This window comes from Sycon ciliatum, chromosome 7 (assembly GCF_964019385.1).
Source record: "Sycon ciliatum chromosome 7, ocSycCili1.1, whole genome shotgun sequence".
In the NCBI taxonomy this organism is placed as follows: Eukaryota; Metazoa; Porifera; class Calcarea; order Leucosolenida; family Sycettidae; genus Sycon; species Sycon ciliatum.
Window position 1 is genome coordinate 14529860 of NC_088649.1, and position 10748 is coordinate 14540607.

General features: G+C 52.0%; 1 protein-coding gene and 1 long non-coding RNA gene across 2 annotated transcripts in view; both read left to right on the forward strand.

Moving 5' to 3' along the window:
* Positions 1-960: 960 nt before the first annotated feature.
* On the forward strand, positions 961-3204 carry LOC135821929 (uncharacterized). The gene is made up of 3 exons (XR_010554424.1): positions 961-1356; positions 1907-2079; positions 2516-3204. It is a non-coding gene; the product is annotated as an uncharacterized LOC135821929 (long non-coding RNA).
* A 4280-nt stretch (positions 3205-7484) lies between these two features.
* Positions 7485-10748, forward strand: part of LOC135821630 (disintegrin and metalloproteinase domain-containing protein 19-like) — a 4495-nt gene continuing 1231 nt past the window's right edge. The window contains exon 1 of the mRNA XM_065334627.1: positions 7485-10748. This exon is cut by the window's right edge and continues 1231 nt beyond it. Coding sequence (XP_065190699.1) covers positions 7485-10748 — 3264 coding nt within the window.

Here is a 10748-nt window from a genome sequence, read left to right on the forward strand (position 1 = left end):
GGCCATCCCGGAAATCTCCCTTGCTGAGTGTGAAACCATGGCGGCTGAGGGGGCGGCAGGTCAGCCAGCTGGATGCACCCTTTTCTGAGGCCAGGTCGAGAACAGGGGCCAGCTCCCGGTGATCCGAGCGAAGAGCGTCAGCCATAGACTTGAACGCGCTCCGCTTCTCGGCCCGAATCGTCGCCTTGACCGTCCGGAGCTGAGTCAGAGAGTCGCCAAGAGACGACTCCTGCTCCAGCAGGCGAGACACGAGGCTAGCCGTGATCCTTCGGGATGAGGTGTACTGTTCAGCCACTGAACAAGGGTCTGCCATACCCAGTCCCCCAAGCCGGCAAGGCAGAGAGAGAGTAGGGAGCGAACAGTTGTCCCAGGTGGAGCCTGACCCGGGGCCGTGATGGCCGGGATGAGCCGACCGCTGATTGCGTGTTCCAGCGGTTCAAGCAAGGATGGCGGGATGGAGGAGGTCCGGCAGAGGAAGGACCACTTGTTTTGCAGGCCCTGTGTGAAGGCGGAGTAGGCGGCCTGTGGCTGCGATGCACCGATGGTCGTGAGCTGCGCAACTTCCTCACACCAGGTGGCGACCTTGGACTGGACAAATTGTTCTATAAACTCATCCGTGCCCAAAGGTGCACCAAGGTGGCGGCAACCATCACACGTGACCTGCACACCGGTCCCCTCGAACATCTCGATAGCAGCTGCGTACCTGGAGGGCTTGACCAGGAGGAGTGACTTCTGGGCATTGCAGTGGTAGCCATACCCAGGACCTTGGCTGACGAGATTGTCCCACCATTGGCGAACAGGCGTTAGCTTGCCACCGGCTGCAGCATCGTCCGCAGGGTAGCTGTGTTTTCGACACACCGGAGATGAGTTGAGTTTTTTGCAGCTCCGGGCTTTTGAGCAGATCTTCGATTTAGTCCGGGATCCGGATTCTGAGAAATCAATTTTTCGCAGTTGGTGTGCCACTTTGGAAGGAGGATTTGGGCATGGTCCAGTTAGATAGGGAAGGGGTTTGGTAGCATGGATTCACTTGTCGGACTCCTGAAAGCTGTGCCATAAGCTTGCTACGAGGGGGTTTTCATGCCAATTTCTCCTCGCCGATTTCAAGATCTTCGTGCACCTGAGCATTGATTGGGCACGCTCACATGAAGCATTTTACGCGCAGTGAGGGAAATGCATCAGTATAGTACAGTATTTTTGAATTATTTCAAAAAACGTTGTCAACACTAGTAATAGCACTCGACTCGTCTCGAATCGATTGAAGGATTACTTATTAGTGGTGTCGAGTCTGAAGCCCGAGCCAATGCTGTAGTTGCTGAAGCCCCATCCTATGGAATACTACCAACTCCCCGGCACAAGGTGAGCCAGTATTTTGTCTTGAATCACGAACTTGAAAAATAAATTTCCCAAAAAAGAAGACACATTGTGAGTTTGATATCAATATTCAATGTTCAATAACAATGCACTTCTGTGTTGGTACACTGATTCTGGTATCCAATGAAAAGAACAAAATAACGTGTCAGTTTATGTCCTCGCTGCATCTCTCTCAAGAAATATTTCTCAAGAAATATTCGTTCAGTTCATCACTTGAATAATTGTCAGTAGATTAATTATCAGTACATGATGATATGTTGCAATGATGCGCACCTCCAGGTAAAATATATTAAAATAGATCATCATGTACTGATAATTAAACTTCTGACAACAACAAAAAGTAATACAATAGTATCTCACACACACAATGTTTATCAATATACAAAAGGAATATGCTGCAATGATTCGCGCATCCTGGTAAAATAGTTAAAAGTACCGTAAAATCCCGCCAGAGCGCCCCGTCTCTCCCATCCGCCCCTCCCTGACTTCTTGTCAGGGACGTGATTGATTGTATCCTCGTATGACTTTGTTGCAGTCTGTGATGCCGTACTGCACTGCAGACGCGTGCTCGACCCCGTTGGAAATGTACGCAACAGTGCCCACCCTCCTGACCAGGGATCGCACAAACCCTGCGTTTTGTCGGGTCTGTTCGACTCCTGGCTCTTGACCTTTGGTCGGTGTACGAGATGCACGAACAGTTTTCGTAGGGTGAGTACTTTTTCATGTAGCACTGAATGCGGCAAGCAGGACTCGCCCATCTGCCCCTCCCCACCTGAAGCGGAGGAGGTAGGGGCGCTCTGGCGGGATTTTACGGTAGTACAATTTTACACTGTATATTACACAAACTGTTTCTCAATATGATGATATGCTGCAATGATGCCGTGCACGTGCGCACATCCAGCCCACAGTGTCTGTGTAGCACTGTCCGTGCATGGAAAAACGGTCGTAGGTGGTCGGTAAAACGAGAGGTCGCTTACACCAGGTTTTACTGTAGTACAATAGTACACACAATGTTTATCCATATACAAAATCTAGGAATATTGCCACATGGCATGTATGTTAGTTGTAGAGCCTTGCTGTCACTGTTAGTTTTCTAACTTGATTCATTCTTGTATGTCTAATTTCTCCCTTTACAATATGGCAGCTGCGCAAGGAATTCAAACTGACGCACTGTCACTATCAACGTTATCATTGCTGAGATCATCACTCGTACATGCAGCTGATCCATCACTATCGGACACACGAGTCGTCACAATCTGAGTTTGGCTGGGCATGATTGGACTCAGTTTCCAGTTGCGATACGTCACCGGACGTACTTTGCTGTGGTGGTTGCTCTGGCCTACTGTTGAGCGGACTTGCGCATGTACCTTCGCAGCGGCAGATGTCAGTGCACGCAAGAGATGACTTCTTGCATGAGCAGCGTTGAGTGTCACACACTCCTCGGCACCCGCAGCTGATGAGGCTCTGAAGTTCTTTTGGCACTGCCTGCTGTTCTGTCCAATTCACAGCGACTCTGCCTGAAGGAAGAAACAAACATTGTCACAGACAGTTAATTTATTCATCGCGTATATTTTTGCAGTAGACAGTCATAGATATCTGGTTAAATGGGAAGGGCAGCACTGTATCCTTTATCCTTTTATCTGCTAATTACAATTCTTTCAACCTTGCAGTATGTTTCTCAATATCCGCAGACTCCACTGTAGCCTTTGTAGACGCGTACCATACCATAATAATTACACAAGTGTAAATTTCCTCACGCATAACTTGATCCAAAGTTGGGTACATTATCGGTGCTAATTATTTATCGGAACAACTTACCGTCGCTGTCTTGAATCCATCCTCTGCCGATGGGCGTAGGCACATCGGGCTTCGGTTGCAAAGCCAGTCGCCACACAGTAGCCTGGTAATTAGCGCGTGCTGTGTGGACATTATGTAGCTCTAACACATCTCCAGTGCGTAAGCCAACAGCCTTCCAGCTCGGAAGGTACCATAACCTTGAACCTTCCAAGCTGGAAGGTCCAATCAGTGGACAGATCACCATTTTAACCAATTTCTGACTTTGGTCTGGACGGAAAATAGTGGGGGAGATAATTGGAGAAAGCTCAAAATCAACCAATCGAAAAAGCCAAGAAAGAACTTCGTACCACAAATACAAAAGAAAAAAAACTTCCTATCGGGAAGTAGTAAAATACCTACTACACAGTGTATTCTACCTCACGGAATACCACGGCATGCCATTTCCATCCCCCAGAGGCCCTCGCCACCGGAATGGCCACGGCGCGGTACAGCAGGAGCCACGGAATGAATTCGCGCCAAAACTGCCCCTCACGTGAGCAAATCATCATGGGTAGTAATTTTTTTTCCGCACACACATCACACCATATACTCCGGCATGCACTGGCTGTTGGTAACCACCCAGGAGAATGAAAGAAAAGTCAGAAGGAGTCCTAGAAAGATAAGAAAGATGTGTGTGACCATAGCCGTCGGGAATCGAAAGCGCAACCTATCGATTAAAAATCGCTGCACATACACCACTGCACCATATGGGAAACACACATGCACACACATGCACACACTCACATGCACGCATGCGAGCCCACACACATGCAAACACACACTTGTACTTGTTGCTCACTGCCAAAACTGGTCAAGTGGGTCTCCTCGGGAGAGGGGAGAGAGACTCAAAAAGAATCTTGGAAAGATGACTCAATTGGCTATTGAACCGCCCAACGGCCAACACCCCCTGAAATCCCCAAACTGTGTGACTCTGTTGTAGACTTGAAAATGTTCCCACTTTTGGGCTCACCACACCTCAGTAAGTGGGTGAGGACAAGGTGCAGACAAAGGATTGACGGCATCAGGGTATCCGTCCCGGATCCAACTGCAGTTACCCCTGCCCCCAGTGATGGTAATACTACTAGTGTGGGTGGCTAAATCAGAGTGGATCTGATACAAGCTTCACTAGCACCATGATTACACAAGAGTTAATCTAGTCAGAAGCAGTCCATGGTTAACACGTATGTATACTTCAAATAGAAAGTATATGAACCCTGGAACCAACAAAGGTGGCAGGTACAATATCACACCTTCAAGTAGCCGAGCCCGTTGGCAACAGACCCAACAAAATCAGGCATAAGTGTACCCACCAACGGAACTAGCTGGCACGCACACACATACACGCACACACACACACACACACACACACACACACACACACACACACACACACACACACACACTACCACACACACACATACACACATATACACACACACACACACACACTACCACACACACATATACATATACACACACACACACACACGCACACACATTGACGTGCACGCGTACATCCACGATGTCTTGTGATGATCAATGCGCAGCCTATGATCTGTCTTGTAGCATTTACAGTCGATTCCACTTGTAACGAACTCGCATATAGCGAATTTCGTGATATAAAGAACACTAATCCATGTCCCTGATTGAACCCACACAATATTGACCCTTTATAGCGAAACGTTTTCGTTTATAACAAACCAAATCTTGTAGGGCCGCATGTACACCAAGTGCATCCACACTGTCGTGGACTACTTGCCAGTCATGACTTACCGCTCGTATAGTCTGTCCCTGCGGGAGTTTGCGGAAAAAACTCTCGAAAATTTGCGCAAGAAATTGCGGCAGAAAACAACAAAAAATGCGACGAAAAGTGCGGAATGATGCAGAACTTGCAAGGAATTCGCGGAATTATTTCCAGAAAATTGCGGATTTGGGCCAAATCACGAAATTTGTTGCATCGTATATCTACTCGGGAGTAGTACGAGTCGTACTGTGCAAATAACCTACAGGATCATGGAAAGCACTGCGTGAAAAGTGCAGAAAAAGTGAGATATAGTGCAGAAAACAACCAAAAAACGCGGGAAATCGCGGGTTTGGGCGAAAATCGCGAAATTTCTTGCATCCGTGGAATCGCGATTTCCTGGAGGGACAGTATAGTGTGAGTGCATGTCTGTTATAACGAACTTCGGCTATAAAGAACTACTTCTCCTGCACAATAAAAAGTAAAAAAAAAGTAAATTATCGTATCCGTTCCCGAAGGGAACTCACGACGGCCGCTAACACCCGATAAACCCTAGCGGCAGATGCAGCGCCTAACGGTGGGGGTGAGTGGGCAAGTCTCACAACCACTGGCACAAGTGCCGAAAACGACCCCATTAGCTGCATCCATGTACCCCTTGTGCCTGGCCACAAGTTCCCAGTTGACTGTGGGTAGCAGCACGGCTGGAAAAACCGCTCCCAGGCAGGACTTGAACCAGGTACCTCTCATATCTCAATTATGGTCTTTGACCAACCCACTGTGCCTGCCTGGTCTGCACAATGGTGTTCGTTATATCAGGAGTCGATCTTACAATGCAATGAATGCATGCTAAGTTGAATCTACTGCTCCGAGTGGAAAAGGAGCTCACGCACTGAAAGCAGCAATGCCCACTGAAAGCTGAGCCGGATCCGATCAAAACGACCCCCCCCCCCCCCCCCACCATGCAAAAGTTCGCATGATTTCACTTGACAGACGTCGGTCACTGTACTGCATAATACAGCCATTGCAATCTTTGCTCCATTGCAATCTTTGCTCCATTGCAATCTTTGCTCCATTGCAATCTTTGCTCCATTGCAATCCCCCCCCCCCCCCCCCCCCGGGCTTATTCCATTGGATCATGCTGACTCAGTAGTAGGTTGGCAGGCAGGAAAGGCAAGCTACTAAAAATAGCCACGGAGACTGAGTTCCTATTCCCCGGTTGGTGTTCTGTAAACGCTACCACGGCCACTGCGGCGCTTTTAGCTTTGACGATCTACAAAGAAAGTACATGCACAGTGCTGACAACTGAAATCCGACCCCTGAGCGGTGGGTCAGTCACATTCTTTGCGATGTGAGCGCATTGCTCAGGGGTCGGATTTCAGTTGCCAGCACCGTAGTCCACATGTGCATACCTGACCAAACAGTAAATATCCTGTCAAGGCGACCACTCGGATAAGACGACCACCTGTCTTAAAAAAATGACCTTAAAACCAGGACCGGCCAAGGGATGCTATTTCCAGTCAAATGACCCAGGATAAGGAGGCCACCTGGTAACAGAGACCACGTTTTGAAGGTCCCTTGAGCGGTCGTCTTAGACAGGTTTCACTGTACATACATACATACATGCACAGTTCTCATCACAGAGAAGCATTTCGAATTCTGGAATATTTTTCGACCGAAGTCGAAAGTACCGTTTGACTCGACTGTTTCTTTCCGTTCAACTGCTACTGTAGTAGCAACATTCCCGAGAGCTTGACCGCTCCGCCGATTCTCTCGAAAAATAGGAATACAGTCATGTAGTTAGAAAATCGAAATGCAAAACCTCTCGAATGTCCTGAACAGTTACATGTACTTACTGATATGCACCCACTTCGACTCGGCCGTGTGTCTTGTTGAAGTTGAAGTAGCGGTCCTGTACTACTGTAATATTCGTATACCAATCTCGCTCAATCTGGCTGGGTGCAGTAGATGCACACACGTACACTGCGTTAGATAGCTTGTTTGTGCTGCACCGTGCGTGCGTGCGTGCGTGCCAAAGACTTCCGTTCCTGGAAGCATCCGCGATCCGGCAAAGCTCTGCGTGCAGCTCGGGCCGGGAGCGCGAGCGCATCCGTTGCAGTGTGTCTGTGGCAGTCTGTGCTGCCGAAGACCCGTAGCTGGTCGATCTACGCTTCCCACCTCTCCTCCATCCATGCGCACGGAACAGCGCATGAACTCACGATCCTGCCGCAGAACAAACAAACTTTACTTTACCCGAATATCCTTTTCTTCGTGGAACGCATCCCACCAAACAGAACTTGCCAGAACTCAGAAGGCTCAACAACGAACTAAAAGTTAGACGGCAGTACATTTTCCAAGGTACGACGACATTAAAAAATTTAATTTTCTCAAGCAGGAACTAACTACTTGCCCACACCAGTCACGCCGTGAATGCCTACCAGTTGTGTCGGTGAAGCAACTGGCGCACGGCCCGACGCGCTCTTTCGTTTCATCACGAGCCTAGCCGGCAAGATTGACGGACATGCACAGTCGCGGGAGAATGCCTAGTGCAATGTCACTAGACTCAGTGGTGCTGGTGTGTCTCTCCGCGTTAGCACTTGTAGGTGGGCTGTCCGCAACGCGTCATGTCAACCCGTCGAGACCGCGTTCCGAGGATGAGCCACTGCCACTGGAGAGTGTGAGGTGGTTGCAGTATGCGACGGACGGCCGATTCGAACTTGTCGATATCCCTGAGTCCGCGTATCGCCCGGGCCGAGCGGCAGACCAGCGCTCCTCGGAGGCTCTCAGCAGGTTGTTGTCACCTCGAGGCGACGAGGCTGCATCTGCTGCTGCGGATCGAGATGTCCTTCTCATACCTATCGGGTCCGGCACGCCGCGAACGTTTCATCTGAAGCTGCGTCCGAATGTTCAGCTTCTACCGCCGGGTCACCTTGCACTGGTTCACAGTGACCGGGGTGGAGAGGTGAGAATTGGCAAACGGAGCAAGGACGACTGTTACTATCAGGGTGAAGTTGGCAATTACGTCACCAGTCAAGCTGTAGTCAGTACATGCCATGGTGTAGTGGGAGAGTTCAGTTTCACGGAGACCGCTACACTTGCAAGGGAAAACTATGGTGCCATTGGTGGTAGCTCTGCTGGTGGTCGCAGCGCGTCGCACTGTTTCATCATAGAACCGCTCACTCATCGTCCCCTGGCGAATGGCTCTCATTTCCACGCCCTCCTCAGGTGCGAGCATGTGGCAGCGCGGCAAGCCGAAAAGCCTCGCGGCCAGCTCCCGGCAGCTCCGCCACGCCGTGATCAATCTCATGACTACGTGCATCTGTTGCCAGATCGTCATGGTGACGTCGAGACTTCTCCACGGCGACTGAGCCGTAGTGCCGATGACGATGTGGAGAAGGTCACCATAGAGCTTGTTCTCTGTCTGGACAGCAGTCTCCTGCACAAGCTGAGTAGGGAGCCATATGACGCCGATGACGACCACACCAAGAATACTGTCGGCGTGCCGCTAGTCAGGGCCAGGCAGATTGCTAATAGGGTGGATGCACTGTTCGCAAAGCTCGGCGTCCGCGTTGCCCTGGTAATGGTCGATGCCTGGACCAACGGCGATCGCATTCAGGTGAGCAGCCAGCTACGGAGCACGCTGGACGACTTCCTCGTCTATCGGAAATACCAGCTAGTGCCCATCGTCAAGCATGATGTGGCCGTTCTGCTGAGCGCGGTCAGGTTCGCGGAGAACGTCGTGGGGATGGCGTATCCCTCGTCGATCTGCTCCAGGTGCAGGTCTGGCGCGGTTGTCCACGACGACGGCAGGCGAGGCCTGGCAGGCGTGGTGGCGTCCACGGTGGCGCACGAGATTGGTCACACGCTGGGCCTGCGTCACGACGAGGACGACGAGAAGGGGAATGCGACGTGCGTGTGTCCCGCCACCGGCGCCGCCGACAACAGCACGTTGTGCATAATGGCCGGCGTCACTCCAGTCAACAGCATACAGTGTAGCTGGTCCAATTGCAGTCGCCGACGACTTGATAACTTCCTCGGGGATGGAGCCGCGAGCGACTGCCTGCACAATCTGCCGCGGCGTAGTCCTGGTGACGCAGTCTGCGGCAACACGGTCGTCGAGGACGGGGAGCAGTGCGACTGCGGCGTACCAGAGCTGTGCGGTGACGCATGCTGCGTGGCCGCGGACTGCCGACTGCGAGACGGCGCTCAGTGCAACTCGGGCGACTGCTGCCGCAACTGCAGCCTGTTGCCGATGGGCAGCCCGTGTCGGCGTGGCGACGGGTCATGTGACATTGCGGAACACTGCACGGGCAGGTCGGCCCAGTGCCCGGGGGACCTCGCTCGCCAGAATGGCAAACCGTGCGTGAGCAAGAACGGGGAGCAGGCGTACTGCTATCACGGACGGTGTGCTACCAGATCGGAGCAGTGTCGGGAGATCTTCGGGCCCAGCGCCGCGGACGCCTCACCAGCCTGCTATCCTGCCGTAGTGCCTCCAACAACCGCCGCACTCCATGCATCCACTACTGACGATGCCAACCTTACCGGCAGACGCCTAGGCATTCCCGCGGCCAACCGGTTCTGTGGCAAGCTGCAGTGCCTTGTGGAGGAGAAGTTCCCCAAAACGAGGTACGGGACGAACCCGAAAATCACCCGTGTCCCCATCGGCGGCAGCGTGAGTTGCACGACAATCGAGTCAAGTGATCGCAGCCGCTCAGACGAAGTCCCCCTGGGGCGCGTGGAGGACGGCATTCGTTGCCACGACAATGGAATGTGTAGATCGTCGCTATGCCAACCGATCGGGGAGCTCTTTGCGGAAAAGTGCCCGATGAATAAGGCAGGTGTGGAATGTAGTGGTAATGGTGAATGTACGGACATGAACACCTGCTACTGCTCGGCGAATTGGACGGGGAGCGCTTGTTCCGAAAACGTAACGCAGCAGCCGCACCCAAACCCATTTCCCGGAGCGGACTCATCGAACGTGACGGGCTGCAGAGGCTGCTGGTTTCCCTGGCAACAGTGGTCACCGTGCTCGCCATGCGACACACCACCCCGACGCCATCGCCGACGCCGACAGTGCCACGGGAACGAGTGTGTCGGTGCGGCAACCGGGAGTCAAGCATGCCCCTACGTGAAATGCCCAACGTCATCCGCGCATGGATCTGTTTTCTATGCTGACAATGGACTATCATACGATTGTTCCAGCTGTGCTGCCTCAGGAACCACCAACAAGCTTTCCTCGTTGTCCGCCGCCAACTCTAACAAAAACCTTGTTGGAATTGTCCTCGCCTGCGTTTTCTCGCTGTTCGTTCTGATCACGCTGGTATTCACCATGGCCTGTCTCATACGGAGACACATGAAGCTCTGTCGGCTCGCCGAGCGGAGGGCGTCGGATCTTTCCGTCGTGGGAGGCTTACCTCCGTGTCGGTTGTCGGACGGTTGTCAGGGGGACGGATCCCGTCGCTCGTCAGCCCGATCGGCACGCGTCTCGCGCAAGTCTAGCTGTGGTAGCGCGGAGCGGCGTCGCATTGCCACAGCCGATGATGTCGTGTTTTTGCCCGATGGTGATGTCGTCAACTCTGGTGACTTGTTCGTCCGGTCAACGGAGAACCTGCTGCACACCGACCAGGGCATCGTGGACAGTGCGTACTGCAACGGAATGCTACTCCGATGTGCCTATACAGCTAACACAAAGCCTAGTAGTCATGTCATCGCTCGTGGAGGGCCTAGTAGTGATGTCATCGCCAGTGGAGGGCCTAGTAGTGATGTCATTGCTAGTGGACGACCTAGTAGTGATGTCATCGCT